The following is an 18,262-nucleotide window of genomic DNA, read 5'->3' as shown; positions in this document are numbered from 1 at the left end:
TGTATTCCTATGGGAAAAAATTTTCAATAAAGTTTGAATATTTTGAAAAGTATGAATGATATGAAAAAGTTGAATACATCCAATGATCTCCTGAAGAAGCCGCACGTTTTGATATATGAATTGTTTGAATGTTATGAAGTATGAAGAAGTAGTTGAAGACCGAAAAAGGGAAGAAGAAGTAAGAATAATAATAACTAGAAAAAGCATTTCCAAGAATGGAAATGGTGTGACTGCTGACAGCAACTGAACGCTGTTGCAGAATTAGCAAATAGTGCAAGCTGTGATCACCATACAAATGTTTGACCAAGGTCAGAATCGAACCCACATCCTCATGGTTATTAAACTTCCACTCTGCCTCTAGGCCACGGTGCACACACAGTTGCAGAGACTGTTGTCTGTTAATGATCTGCACACTGTCAACATCAAGAAAGCTTGAGAGTCAAGCTTGAATGACTTAGAATGAAAATGTCTGTGAATTTCAGGCTGAGCACTAACCATATGGCCACAGAGAACCTGAGTTACAATGAGCTTTATACTATGAGGAATCAAAGACTGTCCAATGACAGCTGAATAATTGGAATCAAAAGTCAAGCAATGAAGTGAAAAGACTGAGGCAGGAATCGAACCCATGACCATATGATCACTAAACCTTTACTCTGCCACTCGGCTACAGAGAGCACACTGCTTTCAAAACTGTTGTCATTCATTGTAATGTGATGATGTGCTGCAAACTGGTATGAGTAATCAAGGAGATAACAAACACCTGTAACCAATTGAAGGCGGGGGAGGAGAGCAGAATTCAACATAACATAACAAGAATTCTTCCCTTGGATTCGAACCAGTGACCTTAGGGTTGGCAAACATCCACCCTAACCACTACACTACAGTGGAGTTGTGAAGAAGAGAGGTTGAGACTTTGATGAATGTGAGATTTTTTGTGAAAAAGTTAAATATTTGAAAAAGTATAAATAGTTAAAAAGAGAAAAGTAATGCCGATAAAGTTCAAAAAAAGCTGCACGTTTTGATATATGAATTGTTGAAATAGCACAAAGTATGAAGGACTAGAAGAAGACCGTAAAAAGGCGGAAGAAAATGGCCAAACAGAAGAACAATAGTGTGACTGCTTCAGCAGTCACACTAATAATAAAGATTTGAATAACAATAGTGTGAATGCTTTCAGCATTCACCCTAATAAGAAAAAATCCACACAATAACAGTAGTGCCCGGGCCCGGCACTGGTCCCTGGCACTGGTCCCTGCAGCTATTTCATAGCTGTTGGGACCAGTGCCCGGGGCGATTGCCCGCGGCCCTAACTAGAAAAAGCATTTCCAAGAATGGAAATGGTGTGACTGCTGATAGCAACTGAACGCTGTTGCAGAATTAGCAAATAGTGCAAGCAGTGATCACCATACAAATGTTTGACCAAGGTCAGAATCGAACCCACATCCTCATGGTCATTAGACTTCCACTCTGCCTCTAGGCCACGGTGCACACACAGTTGCAGAGACTGTTGTCTGTTAATGATCTGCACACTGTCAACATCAAGAAAGCTTGAGAGTCAAGCTTGAATGACTTAGAATGAAAATTTCTGTGAATTTCAGGCTGAGAGCAGCAGTTTCAACATGAAGCAAGTTATCAGAAGTCAACAGAGGACGACTGGGAAAATAATTCACGATAATTGTTGTTGAGGCAAGATTTGAACCAGCAACCTTCAGGTCTTCAGACCAGCAAGCTAACCACTAGGCTACAGACAGAGACAGTATGTGAGGGGTAAAGAAAACATTTGATAAGAGGATCACTGGCTTCTGCTTAAAAAAAAAAGTAAGGAATCGAACCCAAGACCTCATGATCAATAAACCTTTACTCTGCCACTTCGCCACAGAGAGCACAGACATAAGCATGTTTCAGACAGAGTTGTGGAGAACTCTCAGCATTGGGCTGAATGAGAGCAGAGAGCTCCCTGGCTGCATTTAAAAAATATTTAAAATTATTATCTAAGTCTCTTTGCATTTTTGACCAGAATTTTAGCCAGAAGACAAGTGTGGCTACAAAACTGGAGAAAATAATTTGTCTAGAGTTTAATTTGCAGAAAAAGTTTAATATTTGAAAAAGTATAAATAGTTAAAAAGAGAAAAGTAATGCCGATAAAGTTCAAAAAAAGCTGCACGTTTTGATATATGAATTGTTGAAATAGCACAACACCTAACACACTAACCATATGGCCACAGAGAACCTGAGTTACAATGAGCTTTATACTATGAGGAATCAAAGACTGTCCAATGACAGCTGAATAATTGGAATCAAAAGTGAAGCAATGAAGTGAAAAGACTGAGGCAGGAATCGAACCCATGACCATATGATCACTAAACCTTTACTCTGCCACTCGGCTACAGAGAGCACACTGCTTTCAAAACTGTTGTCATTCATTGTAATGTGATGATGTGCTGCAAACTGGTATGAGTAATCAAGGAGATAACAAACACCTGTAACCAATTGAAGGCGGGGGAGGAGAGCAGAATTCAACATAACATAACAAGAGTTCTTCCCTTGGATTCGAACCAGTGACCTTAGGGTTGGCAAGCAGTTACCCTAACCCCTACACTACAGTGGAGTTGTGAAGAAGAGAGGTTGAGACTTTGATGAATGTGAGATTTTTTGTGAAAAAGTTAAATATTTGAAAAAGTATAAATAGTTAAAAAGAGAAAAGTAATGCCGATAAAGTTCAAAAAAAGCTGCACGTTTTGATATATGAATTGTTGAAATAGCACAAAGTATGAAGGACTAGAAGAAGACCGTAAAAAGGCGGAAGAAAATGGCCAAACAGAAGAACAATAGTGTGACTGCTTCAGCAGTCACACTAACTAGAAAAAACATTTCCAAGAATGGAAATGGTGTGAATGCTGGAAGCAATGCTGAATGAGCTGAAGAAATTGTTGAAAGAAAGAAAGAAAGAAAGAAAGAAAGAAAGATTGAAACAAGAGAGAAAAAAGAAAAGGACAGAAAGAAAGAAAGAAAGAATCAAACAAACAAAGAAGTAAAAAGACAGAAATGGAGTGAAAGAAAGAAAGAAAGAAATGGAGTAAAAACAAAGGAAGAGAAAAGGAGTAGAAAGAAAGAAAGAATCAAACAAACAAAGAAGTAAAAAGACAGAAATGGAGTGAAAGAAAGAAAGAAAGAAAGAAAGAAATGGAGTAAAAACAAAGGAAGAGAAAAGGAATAGAAAGAAAGAAAGAAACAATCAAACAAACAAAGAAGTAAAAAGACAGAAATGGAGTGAAAGAAAGAAAGAAAGAAAGAAAGAAAGAAGAAAAAGAGAGAGGGGGATGATAGATAGAAAGAGGTAGATGGATGGATGGATGGATGGATAGAGAGGGAAGGATATAAAAAGTTACGTAAAATACAAATGAAGGAGTAGAAGAAAGAAAGAAAGAAAGAAAGAAAGAAAGAACGAAAGAAAGAAAGAAAGAAAGAAAAAAAGGAGACAGAGGGGTTAAAAAATAGGGAGGGGTATAGATAGATAGATAGATAGATAGATAGATAGATAGATAGATAGATAGATAGATAGATAGATAGATAGATAGATAGATAGATAGATAGATAGATAGATAGATAGATAGGACACATGTTAAAAGCTGCATCCTATGTCCCAGGCTCCACCTATAATTACACTACTATTAATAGAGTTGGAAAGACTAAACGTCTGAACTTAAATTCATGAGAAAAATATAAATTGTTGGAGATGTTTACATCAAAAGTATAAAATAATTGAGAGGTTGATGAATGTGAGCTGAAAACCTGTGTGTGTGTGTGTGTGTGTCTGGGTGTGTGAGTCTGACGGTCTCTCTGTCTGCGTGTACATGTGCAGAAAGTAAAACTGTTAAGCGCCACAAAACTCCTCTCTCCCTAATGATCTGATTGATTGGCAGCCTGCCCTCAGAAGTTACCATGGTGACTCAACTAACTGCTTACATTTTACTGTGTGGAACAGTGTTGTGTTTGTGTGTTTGTGTGTTTGTGTATGTGTGTGTGTGTGACTGTGTGTGAGTGTCTGTGTGTGTCTGTCTGTGTGAGTGTGATGCCTGTGTTTGTGCGTGGACATCCTCTGTCAGTCTGGTTTATCATGTGTGTGTGTGGGGCTGTGTTTAAAAACATCTTAACGAGCGGCCAGGCTGCACCTGCCCTGTTCTATTTATAGACATGATAACGAGCTGGCCTCTACAGCTGGACCAACTGCACACAGAGCAGAGCAGAGCAGAGAGATTTGTGCTCTGAGCAGCTTCCCAAAACAGCCCATAAAAAGAGAACCGTAACTCTTATCAGAATGTGACCATGACTACTGGGCAAGGAGACCTTCCTGAGCACATTGATGTGCATTAAATGTTTGTAGGGCAAAAACTTTTCTCAGGGTCGCAAGGTAGAAAAGGGGGGCATTTCTGCTTTTCTAAAAAAATCAGCTCCTACTTTTCTATTGAAGTGGATGAGCCACTGGAGCGGGTCTAGCTGCACAATTAGGCTCATAGAGACAATTCTGTAAGTCTGTCTGCTGTTTTGAGCACATTAAATGAGACACGACAAGTGTGGCTACAAACCGGTGAGGAAATCATGTGTCTAGAGTTTAATTTGTGGCCGTGCTGGCAATTTATCCAGAAAAAATCCTGAATGTTTTTTCGATCCCTCTCACTCTAACGATGATGTCACTCACTCTGACCCAACCCCATACACACTCATTGAAAAGTGTGAAATTTGTCAGAAATCCTCATGTGCTTTTAAAGGATTTATCTCAAAAACGGTACAAGCTATGAAAAAGTTGTACATACAGGATGAATACATTAGAAGTTTGTCTACAGCTCAGAATTTGAATTAAGTCTCTAGCTGAAAGTATGTGGACACTTTAAAGGCTGAAAGAAGTAAGAAGATTTGAAGAGTTTCAAGACTGTTCCAATGCATTCTCTATGGGGAAAAAAAAATCAGAAATAGTTGAATATTGCAAAAAGTATGAATAGTTGAAAAGAGAAAAGACATAGCACACCTGTCCCGAAAAGGCTGAACATTTTGATATTTGAATTGTTGAAATAGCACAAAGTATGAAGGACTAGTTACATGACGAAGAAAGGCAGAAAATGGCCGAACCGAATAACAATAGTGTGAATGCTTCCAGCATTCACACTAACTAGAAAAAGCATTTCCAAGAATGGAAATGGTGTGACTGCTGACAGCAACTGAACGCTGTTGCAGAATTAGCAAATAGTGCAAGCAGTGATCACCATACAAATGTTTGACCAAGGTCAGAATCGAACCCACAACCTCATGGTCATTAGACTTCCACTCTGCCTCTAGGCCACAGTGCACACACAGCTGCAGAGACTGTTGTCTGTTAATGATCTGCACACTGTCAACATCAAGAAAGCTTGAGAGTCAAGCTTGAATGACTTAGAATGAAAATTTCTGTGAATTTCAGGCTGAGAGCAGCAGTTTCAACATGAAGCAAGTTATCAGAAGTCAACAGAGGACGACTGGGAAAATAATTCACTATAATTGTTGTTGAGGCAAGATTTGAACCAGCAACCTTCAGGTCTCCAGACCAGCAAGCTAACCACTAGGCTACAGACAGAGACAGTATGTGAGGGGTAAAGAAAACCTTTGATAAGAGGATCACTGGCTTCTGCTTAAAAAAAAAAGTAAGGAATCGAACCCATGACCTCATGATCAATAAACCTTTACTCTGCCACTTCGCCACAGAGAGCACAGACATAAGCATGTTTCAGACAGAGTTGTGGAGAATTCTCAGCATTGGGCTGAATGAGAGCAGAGAGCTCCCTGGCTGCATTTAAAAAATATTTAAAATTATTATCTAAGTCTCTTTGCATTTTTGACCAGAATTTTAGCCAGAAGACAAGTGTGGCTACAAAACTGGAGAAAATAATTTGTCTAGAGTTTAATTTGCAGAAAAAGTTAAATATTTGAAAAAGTATAAATAGTTAAAAAGAGAAAAGTAACGCCGATAAAGTTCAAAAAAAGCTGCACGTTTTGATATATGAATTGTTGAAATAGCACAACACCTAACACACTAACCATATGGCCACAGAGAACCTGAGTTACAATGAGCTTTATACTATGAGGAATCAAAGACTGTCCAATGACAGCTGAATAATTGTAATCAAAAGTCAAGCAATGATGTGAAATGACTGAGGCAGGAATCGAACCCGTGACCATATGATCACTAAGCCTTTACTCTGCCACTCGGCTACAGAGAGCACACTGCTTTCAAGACTGTTGTCATTCATTGTAATGTGATGATGTGCTGCAAACTGGTACGAGTAATCAAGGAGATAACAAACACCTGTAACCAATTGAAGGCGGGGGAGGAGAGCAGAATTCAACATAACATAACAAGAATTCTTCCCTTGGATTCGAACCAGTGACCTTAGGGTTGGCAGGCAGTTACCCTACCCCCTACACTACAGTGGAGTTGTCAAAAAGAGAGGTTGAGACTTTGATGAATGTGAGATTTTTTGTGAAAAAGTTAAATATTTTAAAAAGTATAAATAGTTAAAAAGAGAAAAGTAATGCCGATAAAGTTCAAAAAAAGCTGCACATTTTGATATATGAATTGTTGAAATAGCACAAAGTATGAAGGACTAGAAGAAGACCGTAAAAAGGCGGAAGAAAATGGCCAAACAGAAGAACAATAGTGTGACTGCTTCAGCAGTCACACTAATAATAAGAAAAAATCCACACAATAACAGTAGTGCCCGGGCTTCGCCCGGGCACTGGTCCCTGCAGCTATTTCATAGCTGTTGGGACCAGTGCCCGGTGCGATTGCCCGTGGCCCTAACAAGCATAACACGTTATTCCATATCACAACAACAGTGGTCAGCAGCCATTGAACTATTAAATCACAGGTAAGGAAAGCAGGGCTTGTGATCAAAAGATGCTGTTTCATGGGCACAAAGTAAAATCTTTCTAGTATGACCAGATCAGAATGTCAAAGGAGATGGGCTGTTTCCCTACAAGAAAAATGCTTGCATGGTGGTCTTCTGGCTTTTGGAAAGTCATTTATACTGAGCTCACAGATTTACCTCTTTGCAAATGCAGCCCTCACATTACATCATACAGTACCGTCTGCAAACTGTATTCAAACTCACTAAACTAAATGTAATAATTTCCATCACTGTAAATATTTGTTACATGCTTATGGTCATGTGCCCTCAGTCAGTGCCTCCACAATACATAAAAACAAGATAATGAAGTCATTTATTTTGTGTTTTTTAGTCTCTGTCTCTCCAATTTACTATTTGGTTTGTCTTCACATTGCCAGTGTGAGCTGCAACAGGCAGTGGGAGAGACAGAGGAACCTTTCAACAGAAAGAAAGGGACTCATGTTATCTGGAGAAACACGCAGGGCTGTCAGCTGTGTGATCTGGTTCTGTAACTCAGCATTACAACTCAATGATCCAGGTCATACTCATGCATGAATGCTGTGTGCACAGGGAATTGTTAAACTCAGCACACTGAAATCATTTTGTGGCACTCTCTATGCACCTTGGCACTATATTTTGTTGTTCACAAATCCTAATGAATATCTGAAGTATTAAGTAAACAGAGTACAAGACAATTTCCATTTCACATATTGACCAACTAAAAACGTTGCAATTTCCTCATTGTAAAAATCACATAGCCTGGCGTCACCAGGCTCTTCAGAGAGAGGAGAAGAGCCTGGTGTCTGTTAACTCCCAATTTTGTCTGCATTCTGGTTCTGGTCTGAGAGTGGATACGGAAATCACCAAATTCACCAAAATAAAAATGTTCTACGACATAAAACTCATGAAATAGACATTCATTTGTAATACAATAAAAGCAAAAGGTTAACTTAATGGCTTGGGGACTTTCTTGTAAATGATATTCCTTAAATTAAAAAGTTTCACTGCATTTTATTAGCTTAGTGCTTTTATTTTGATGGAAAGGCCTGTCTCTCTCGCCCTGGATCCGGTTGCTTAGCAAAACAGCGAGTCAACGGCCCCAGACTAAAAATCACATGCTTTTTGAGATACATTAAAAAAATTCAAGAGCAGCGAGAACAGTACAAAATAATAATTAGTGTCAGATTCTGAGAATTATTATGCATTTACAACATGAATACAGGCCATGTTCATTAACAGGACAACCTTGGACTTAATGTAGTTTTCAATCGAAATGGTCATTATTTCTGAAATTAAGGACAATGTAACCTATAATCCGTACTTGGCCTGCATGATATGAGCAAAATGTGCAATGTGCGCTGCTGACACTCAATATTCAATATTGCGATGATGATATGACAATTATTTACTGTAGGTGTGCATATTAACCATGCAGTTCCTGTGTTTTTCTGCTTTAATAGATACCCTGCAACACTGAACGGAATAATAGAAAAAATATTTTGAGCATACTTTTATTGAACAAATTGCACATGAATAATCAATCAATTATCAATTCTCCTTACTCATTGCATATCAGGCAACCTTTTGCGATGTGTTTATCGCGCATGTTTATATCGTGAATATGATTAATTGCTCAGCCCTAATCCATACTATTTAATACCAAGAATCATGAACTCTATGTAAATAACAATTTTGTATTCTGTGTTAACACCAACTTTTAACGCACTGAATTCTTGTTCTGTCTCTGTGGAAACCTGAGAAGCATGCATTATTGAAGCCTTTAGCTTTGGGGCTTTGATGGAACACAACAGAGAAAAGAAGAAGCAAAGGACAAAAAAAAAAAAACGAATCCAAAAAAAAATTTGGGTTAAAAAAAGAAGAACATTTTTGCTCATGGGCTTTGCAGCTCACCTTTAAGAATTCCAGAAAAGCTGGCTTGGACATGCAGGCCTTTTTAATGAGAGCCATGGCACTGGTGAAGTTGTTGACGTATTCACTGTATACATCCAGCACCATTGACTTGGAAAACTGTGGAAACAAAAAAAAACAAGCATAATGATTTGACAAGGGGGGCCTGGTTTGATTATTTTGTCTTTACACCCGCATCCACAAACTCATGTAATTTCCTCTGACATCTTGAATGTCTGTCTAACCATCTTGTTTGCAGGACCCATCGGTAATTTCAATGTAAAGAGAGGCTCAAAATGGGCCTTTTAAGTATAGTACTTTAAAAAAAATTGGTTTGTTTACCATCTCGGTTACTGCAATACCCTTCACGATCCATTTAAGAAGTTGGGCAAAGAGGAATGAGGTTGCAGAGTGTGAGACAGAAAGTGTGTGCGCGAAAGGGGGGTGTGTCTGTAGCGCGGTAGACATTTATTCTCTCTCCTCAATTAAACCCACACCAGGCAGCTGATAGCAGCAGTTTAAGGAGTGGTGGGGAATTAGCAAATCACAAGAAGGAATTAACCTGCGTTGCTCACACCCTCCTTCAGGCTGCTGCCTCTCAGATGTAACTACAAGCCCTGCTGGAACACAAACATGGCCACATGACAAAGGGGCAGCTAAATAAAGAGTACACAGTCCCAATGTTTCCCTTCTCCATGTGGCCTCATTTGATGGCAGGACCAGTGCGTATTGGCCAGCAGAGAAGGAGAGGGTCAAATCAGCACTTTTTTAAAGAAAATAATGAGCAGCTCTTATGGATGAGCACACTGGGGAGACTCACAACAGAAAACTGAAAGAAAATGTGTAAACACATATCCCAGAGATCCCACTGGATGCTGAGGAGATAGTCATCACGACTGTAATTGATTCCATGTTTGGGGTAAACTATCCCTATTTGCTCAATCTAAAACCTGTAGCTCATTGTGACACTGGTAGCAGAGATTGTGTTATGAAGTTCAATAGAAATGCCAATGAGTCTTTTATAGATACAAACAAAACACACACACAAATAATGCAGCAAAAAAGCCTCCCCCATGTGAAGATACATACAGGAAACAAATACAATACACACTAACCGAGGCAACAAATAAGTCTCCAATTTTCTCACTGGTATCCCACTCAGCCACACGAGATGCCAATGCAATCTGAAACATGGAGTGGCATTGTGTGATCTCCCTGATTCGGTAAAATATTGGCCGGATCTTCCGTGGACTCAGGATGCGTGGATCAGCCTCCATCAGTGGTCGGTGGTATTCCTGATGAGATTGTGAGAGAAAATTGGGGTTTTATTGTCACAGATGTGCATAATGCATGTGTGTGTGTGGGGGTGGCTGCTTAAAGATGAATCAGCAGTCCGCCTTCCTTTTTCTTTTCAACAGCATAAATAGACAACTGAGAGGTAGCTGACAAATATCCTATGAATCTGGGATAATGAGGAAATGTAGTCATGGTGCTTGGAAACGCATCCAACCAAAGGATTCACCCAAAGAAAAGCATTTGCCACTGGCAAACATGCTCTGAATTCAAGGTGACTTGTAATCATAAAAGCCAGTTGACGATGGCGAGAGGCAGCTCCGAGAAAAGTTAAAGAAAAGATGCAAAAACAAAAATGGTGAAAGGGATAGTGATTGATTCTTCAGTCAGTGCTCATGGGAATATTAGCCTCGCCTGCAGAAATAAGTTGACAAGAGCTCTTTGTGGATGGCAAGCCAGCGACCGTGACGTCTTTGTATCTGAACATGCTGAAGTATAGATGACTTTATGTAAAAGCCAAACAAGAAAGATGAAAAGTATATTTAACAGAAAAAAAGAATCGATCTGAACAAGAGCAGAGCTAATTTTTGTTGCTGTGCCTGATGTTGTATTTCTGTAAATCCATAATAGTAAATTAATCCTCAACAGAAGAAGCACGGGCAGGCAACACAACATGAACAACTGTGCAATCTGTTTTACAGTAAAAATTAAAGTCACAGCCATCAATGTCTAATTGTGCTTGTGGCTCTTTGTCTTTTTTTTTGTTATCTGTCTGGAGACGCTGCATTTACCACTTGGCTGGACTCTCTGAATAAGAAGAGAGATTTCAGAGGAGCAAAGCCTTCCCAAGTAGCACGTACAATCATATCGCTCGACAACAAAGGTAGCACATTGTTCTAGACAATGAAATATTTAGTCACTGATTGTCACTGATTCCATCTCAATAGGTGCTACTCTCATTTTTTGTGATTAAGAGATAACAAGTCATAGTTTTTGTGCAGAAGAGATAAAACTGCACTACATCCTATGCAAGCCCTACAGTCCCTTTGTCTCTTAGCACACAGAAATGGGGAGGGTTGGTTGATGAGGATTTTTTTTTTCTGCACTGAGACACCTCGGTAATTTGATGGATATCACGGCTTCTCTATTCAGTTTAATTCATAATGGCTAAATGGTGAAGATATTGTAAGTGGCAGAGGAGGACAACAGGGACTAAACAACTCACCTGCAAGATTCTCCTGAGAGACTCTAGGTAGCTCCGCTCACTCTGAATGATGGAACTGAGGATATGGCGTCTGACAACCTGTGGAGACAACAGACCAGTCAGAAAATCTAGCGCTAAGAGGACATGATGGGGCTGCGGTGCGCGGTATGCTTTCAGTTAAGCATGGTGCAGGTTGATGGATTGCACTATAATCATGCATTTGTCACAGGAGGAAAAAAAACAAAGGAGGAGTACTGTAGGTGTGTTTGAACAAGGTCTTCGTCAGAGTCTGAGTCTTCAGATTCCCAAGATGTGACAAAGTGTTTTAGCTGTTGTAAAACATGCTGCCTTCCCAAACAGGAAAAAAGAGAATTGTCTGTATAGATATGTAAAAATACTGAAACAACAAATCAGTGCTTTTAAGATGACAAGCCTACGGTCTCATCTTAAGACTACTGTATACTGGATGCTTGATGTTTCTTCTACAAAAGTTGGCTGAACATATACAGTAGGGGAAAAAAGAAATCTGGACAAAAAGTGCCAGGCGTACCTGGTAGCTGGTCAGCCCCTCTGGCATGGGGCTCAGTTGTGGAGGGGGGTGCTTCACTTCTGACACAGCCACATCCAGGTATCCTGCATCATCCTCCTCTTCTGCAGACAATCAGAAATGAAAGAGAAAAACACCAGAAGGTTAAATAGAGACAGTGTGTGTGTGTGTGTGTGTGTGTGTGTGTGTGTGTGTGTGTGTGTGTGTGTGTGTGTGTGTGTGTGTGTGTGTGCGTGTGTGTGCGTGTGACACAGAGAATGAGACAGAGAGGGGAAACAGAAAGGCAGCCTTCAGATCTCACTGCAGCCGGAGACACTGCGACACACTAAGTTTATTACCTCTAAAATATGAAGAGATTTCTGTGCTCTCTGAAGAAGAGATGGAGAGACAGCAGAGAGATTGAGAGAGAGACAGACAGACAGAGACACAGAGAGAGAAATACTAAAATAAAAAAAGGGAGAAATTCGAAACAATACTGTATCTCTGCAGGAGTACAGCAGGCACACATAAGTGTGTCTGCAAAACACGATCCGGCACATTCTCATCTCTGCATTGGCACAAAGATGTTTGACAGTTTCAAAACTAAAAAATCCCCACTTCACCCGTAACCATGCTTCCACCATTCCAATTAAAGACTTTGGAATGATAACAGAGGATTGGTGGAAAACCAATATAATGCCGTGCAGATTTCCCTTGATCAACACCTAAAAATAGCAGCACTGGCCTCTTTACCTCTTTGTGATGGTTGGGAGATTTGTTTGAATGGGTCTGCTATATGTGGTTTATGGCACTCCTTCATACTTCACTAATGGATGCTAATCTTCCTCTATTGTTAGACAAGGGCTCCTATAATACAACCTATATTGTATAGCCTTTGTTGCTTCATCCTTCCCTCTCTCTCTCTCTCTCTCTCTCTCCATCACACTTCAAAAGCTTTACTCGACCACAACGTCAGTCTCAAAAACTGAAAAAGAGTGTTTTAGTTGGTGTTTTATTTATTATACTTATAATCAGTGAGATCTGTCTCTTTCACAGCGCTTTCATTTCTCCCTTAAGGGATTTGTATAAAGAAAAAGTAAGACTTTCTACTCTATCTGCCTCCAACACTTCTTTGGCTTGGCTATACAAAAGCAACTGCCTCTAATTCGCCGACTGCAAAGAGCAACCGAACCCAAACTTCATAACCAATACCCACTACTAAAAAAAGAGAAACATTCATCCAAAAATAAAGCTGACCAACAATTACAAAGTTCAGTCATCCCTGCATTACCCAATTGATCTTTTCTCTGCAGGAAGGGAACTTTTCGCATGACGGCTATTTTGGTCTTTTCAAGCCCATCCTTTGTTCCACTTTTCGCCGCCTTCATGAGCTGTTGAACCTGGTTGGAAGGAGCAGACAAAAACAAGAGAGAAGTGTTAGAGCACAAGGAATGTGCCATGCTGTGGAGACTTGATAACCTACGGTGCTCCTCTGGAGAGAGATGGAGAGAAGTGGCGCACAGTGGGCTCATCATGAATCTCACCATCTGCGGCTCCCTGTGGTCGCTGTGCAGCCTCTAATCAGAGAGTCTATGAGCATATCATTGAGATATTATGGTAACAGAGTGAGCTCCACATCCGAGTAACACAGCTACTTTGCTAAGTGTGGGAGAGTTTAGCTGACCGCCAACTCCACCCTGAGACTCACAGAGGACCTGCAACCAGACTCCACAAACCCAGAATACACCCAGGGTAATAGTATTTTTAAATGATGCTACTTCAGGAAAGTAGGTCATTAATTGGGGGCAAGTTGCGCTGGTGTTTATGGAAGTAAATACACAGAATATTATTTAATAATTCATGTGGCCCATAAATGCGTCTTGATATTAAACCAGGCAGGGAAAGAGAGAGAGGCCAACAGAGAATCTTAAAGAGAAGTCACAGTCCAAAGCAAAGCTGGGAGGGATGGTGCAGACAGACAGTTAAGCCTCTGAGTTAGCTAAGCATACAACACAGCATATTTCAGCAATGGGTGATCATCTGTCCTATTGGCAAACATCGAGCAGATTGCTTTCAGCTCTGCAAAGAAATAGTGCGATCACTGCGTTCGCTGGCTTCTGTGGATATACCTTGATGTCATAGTTGTGCTTGCCAGACAGCCTCATGGCCAGTTCACGTTTGGTCCTGGCACAGCGCTCCCTCAGCCGGCACACTTCAGGAGAGAGCTACAGGTGTGGGACAGGGACGGGCATGGGTTGCGTTTAGCCACAAATGGCGGTTGGTGGAGGAAAGTGTAGGGGAGAGGAAATAGAAAAGGGAAACGGAAGGCAAAGTGATCAAGGCAAAACAAGCTACTTAACATCAGGAATTAATCACAAGCACAGAGAGTGAAAGCCTGGAGCACTGCGTTGGTCAGAGCGTTATGGCTTATGAGACTAATGGCCACTGATTTACAGAGGGGTGGGGGTGGGGGTGCGGGTGGGGGTGCAGGCAGTTTAGGGCAAATATTAAAGAGGCAAACTCTGTTGCAGCTCTCCCAGGCTGCACAAATTAAGCAATGAGCTGAACAGGAGGCGGACTTCAGGTACACTTAGTGAAAAATGAATTGGGCAGGATTAATTAAAAACAATGTGTTTTTGATTAAGGCTATGTCGGCTGAAAATTGTTGTCGGACCCTCACAGTCAAGGTTTCATCATTAATTGTTCAACCAGTGTAGCTGAATCCCTTCTTTTGTTCAGTGGCTTGGGAAGAGCATGCCAACAGAGCTGTGGGGGGATTTTTACACCACACCCTCCTGTAATTACCGGAGCAACTCATTTTTGTCCCGCTACAACAAACGCTTTTCCCCCTTGGTCTCCCTCCTTTCTCAAAGCATTACCTCTGGATTTTCTTGCTTTACAGCGTAGTTACATCCATAAATAAACAACCTGAATATGTAAAAATGTGAAAAAGAAGATACAAGTCTATACATTGATGATGGCTCAACTCAGCAAAAGACTACTTTATTAGTATGACTCCAAATTTTCCCCCATGCCTGCTACAAAGCATGCATGTTAAAGGCTGGTGAAGCATAGAGGAAATGCAGCACAATGTGAATGTGCACACAGTGCCATCATGTGGAAGTCCGACACTCTGTAGCCGTGCTGCAGAGTGATGAACAGTATCTTTGGCAGAGGAAAGAGAAGGAGATCTGAGGCTTTTCAAACAGAAACGGCTCTTGTTTACCTTCATTCCACAATGAAAGTAGAAAGCCCAGACAACCTGTTATCCATTTTTCATGTCCTTTATGTTTTCCTTCGAGTTCTATACATTAATAAACAACAACTGTGCTAGAGGAGCAGATGATGAAATATTCTCCTTGATAATTTTGTAAGTGCTGAAAACCAACCAAAACAACCCAGCCAGTTGTGACGCCATTTAAAATAAACAGAGAGGATAATTTTTGTTAACTAAATACATATTTCAGGAATGCACCCATACACACACACACACACACACACACACACACACACATACAGTAATACCTTGCTCCGTGTTGGTTGTTTGGCCTCGTTATCAGACTGTTCGTCATAGCTCTCAAACTCACTGGAGCTCCAGCCGTTGTCTGCGTTCCCAGGGCCAGCGTCTCTCTGAACATCTTCATAAATCATATCTGCTAAACACTCAAAAATGTTACACATCAAAAGTTTCACACTGATATTCACGGATGGGCAAAACATGCTATGAAACACAATGCAGTTGTAGCTACAAACCTTCATCAGGGGAGAGCGGGTCCTCACTTGGAACATCATCATAGATCACCTCTGAAGCCTCTGCTGTTTGTGGCCCAGCTTCAGCTTCAGCTTCAGCCACACATACAGCTGGCAGGGAAAGCAGTAACATCAAAGTGAACAAGCATTGTTTTAAATGGAAAAATAGTGGTGTCTGTCTTCTACCTTTTATCTCCCTTTCTGTTTGATAGTTGCACCTCCTGTTGTTAAATCATTCTTTTAAATTTCTCTCTCAAAAACAACATACACACACACACAACACACACAATACGCGCTCCAAACTACATTCCCTGAATCCTTTTGGCAAAGCAGAATAGATAAAAGATGCCAGATCCTCTAGCCTCTGGTTAGGAATTCACACAGCCTTTGAATATTTACATACTTATTGTATCATTTGCATTTGAAGGTCTTTTTTGCTCAGGCAGACCTGGCACGGCTCCTGTGCATGTTGCTGTAATGGCTTTGTCCATGTGACGCAACATGATTGTATCAAGCTTGTTTGAGCTATTGACCCATCCTATCTCTACGCTCGACAGGATTTGTCATTAACTGCTTTGAGAGTGTTTCAGCCTAATTTAGCTCAGTGAGCTTTATTGATTTGGTTTTAAACTGTGATTTGTCTGCAACACTTTCGCCTAAGCCCCGAACAGCAACAATCACTGTTTTCAATTAATCTGATTGGAGATGTGTATTCTGTCATGGATTATTCAGCAGCGTTCAGTCTAAAATTCGAAATAACCTTGGGCACAATCCAGGAGATGAACAAAGAGCAACTGCTTTTCTTCAAAAGAGGATTAGCTACACAAATGTTCTTTATATCTTGCTCACTTTCCTCCACTGCATTCAGAAAGGATTCAGTACAGAGAATAAAACAACTGGATTTGGGCTATCAGCCTGACTATCAGCATATCTGCAAAGTGACTGGGCCTCTTGGGAACACGGCTTGTTATTTCAAAAGTGGCAAACCAGAAGTTCCCCGATGTGTTTTTTCACTTTTATTTAACTTTTCTCTACAGCAGCACAATGACACTTTAATGAACTCACTCATAGGTCACGCTAACACTGCAAGCAATCACAAAATGAGACTGCCGTTATGAATATGTCCTAGTTGTTGCAAATGAGAACGCACAAATGGGAGGCATGTGGAAATCAATGTCAGATAATCACATCAAAATGTGCCATGACCACAATCAAGAGACGGAACATGCTTTTACAAACAGGAAATAGTTCATTATTCATAATGATCCATTTAAACAACTTTGAAACACAGTCTGTCTACACAAAAAGCTGCTTTGCTCTCCACAACAGGCTAACATGAATACAAAATGTTTACTTGAGTCTGGTGTTTAGAAAACAAAAAAGCCACATGTGAAAGCACAAATGAAGTCTATAATAGATTTCCCATTACTGTAAGTCATCTATCCTAGGTTAACCTGCTTTTTCTACTTTCTGCATCATAGTTTTGGATATTTGGAAGTTTAATACAGTTTTATTATTCAGTTTAAGTATACTGTACACGTTCAAAATGACAGCAGAGGCAGTGTGTGAAAATACATCAGAAGAGTGGGACATAAAAAATGTCATGCAGCATTGCAGGGCTCCTTTATATCTCTCATTTCTGAGCCACCTTCAAATAACGGCAGCACTGCTGACTGAGTCGAAATCCAAAAGCAATTTTCCCTCATGGAAATGGTTCTCTATTGATCCTCATCCTGAATTAATTGGATTCATGTCATGTCTGTGTGGAAATCAAATCATGGCAGAGAATATGTGTGCGTGAGCCACTGTGTACTGTGTCAGTATGTGTGTCAGTGCAAATTCATGTGGCCATACATATGTGTATCGGGCTCCTTACACTGTGGAAATCAATGAGGCATAAGATGGCTGTAAGTCTGTGACACAGTATTCTTGTCACCTTTCATGAAGTTCAAGAGATGCAGTGTGCAGTTTTAACAGAGTACTGGAGGCCAACTTATTTTGCCAGTGTCATTATGGTGTGGTCCATGACTGTTTTTTGCAACTCTGGAGTCCCACTTGGTTTTCTATCAGATCCGTCTGCTGTGTGAACACTATGATACAGAAGTGCAATGAGCCTGAATGCCGAGATAGGCTTAGCTTTTTCAGGTCTGAAATTGAACCCTTGATCTACAATATAAGGCAAATCACTACTTGTCAATATAATTCAGTTCTGTACCTTCAGAGGTGTCCCTCGAGGCAGAGCTTTCCTTGAAGGTTTCTTTGCTGTGGTCTCCTGTATCAGTCGGCTTCTCCACAGTTGATGGCACCACAGGAAGCCCCTGAAGCTTCTCTCCCACACAAGGAGCTGAGGTACTGGGCTCGTCTGCTGCCGAGGCCCTGGAAGGTACCCAAACATTAGCACAGTTAAACTAACACTGAGAGCTGTGTGCCTCATTACGAGTTAATTTCAGTGAGAGGAAGGGGAGGCAGAGTGGCTAGAGGTGGGGGACGAAATACTTCTTTGCTATCAAAACATGCAAGCACACACTCCCTCCGGTCTGACAGAACACATACTGCGGCTGTCAAATTAGTGTGATGTTCTTGAGGAAACTTTTTTTGGAGCACTAGTTTTCCGTGCTAACAGATGTGCATTTTCACCCCCTCCGAGGAGGCTTTGTTTTA

General features: G+C 40.6%; 1 protein-coding gene across 4 annotated transcripts in view; it reads right to left on the bottom strand.

Annotated features, from left to right (window-relative positions):
* The window catches only part of arhgef10la (Rho guanine nucleotide exchange factor (GEF) 10-like a), a 128,507-nt gene that overhangs the window by 81,764 nt on the left and 28,481 nt on the right, over positions 1–18,262 (bottom strand). Inside the window, exons 4-12 of one of the 4 annotated variants that reach the window (XM_085777773.1) lie at positions 17,817–17,977; positions 15,605–15,712; positions 15,377–15,507; positions 13,981–14,076; positions 13,143–13,251; positions 11,876–11,976; positions 11,347–11,424; positions 9,944–10,123; positions 8,832–8,948 (exon numbers count right to left, since the gene is read on the bottom strand). In XM_085777773.1, coding sequence (XP_085633899.1) covers positions 8,832–8,948; positions 9,944–10,123; positions 11,347–11,424; positions 11,876–11,976; positions 13,143–13,251; positions 13,981–14,076; positions 15,377–15,507; positions 15,605–15,712; positions 17,817–17,977 — 1,081 coding nt within the window. The remainder of the gene's footprint in view (positions 1–8,831; positions 8,949–9,943; positions 10,124–11,346; positions 11,425–11,875; positions 11,977–13,142; positions 13,252–13,980; positions 14,077–15,376; positions 15,508–15,604; positions 15,713–17,816; positions 17,978–18,262) is intronic. The other 3 variants (XM_085777774.1, XM_085777776.1, XM_085777775.1) reach the window with 3 other exon arrangements.

The sequence above is a fragment of the Trachurus japonicus genome, chromosome 5, assembly GCF_045865225.1.
Source record: "Trachurus japonicus isolate A0001 chromosome 5, Traja_1.0".
Classification (NCBI taxonomy): Eukaryota; Metazoa; Chordata; class Actinopteri; order Carangiformes; family Carangidae; genus Trachurus; species Trachurus japonicus.
The sequence above is the reverse complement of the archived record's forward strand: the minus strand, read 5'-3'. Positions and strand labels throughout refer to the sequence as shown.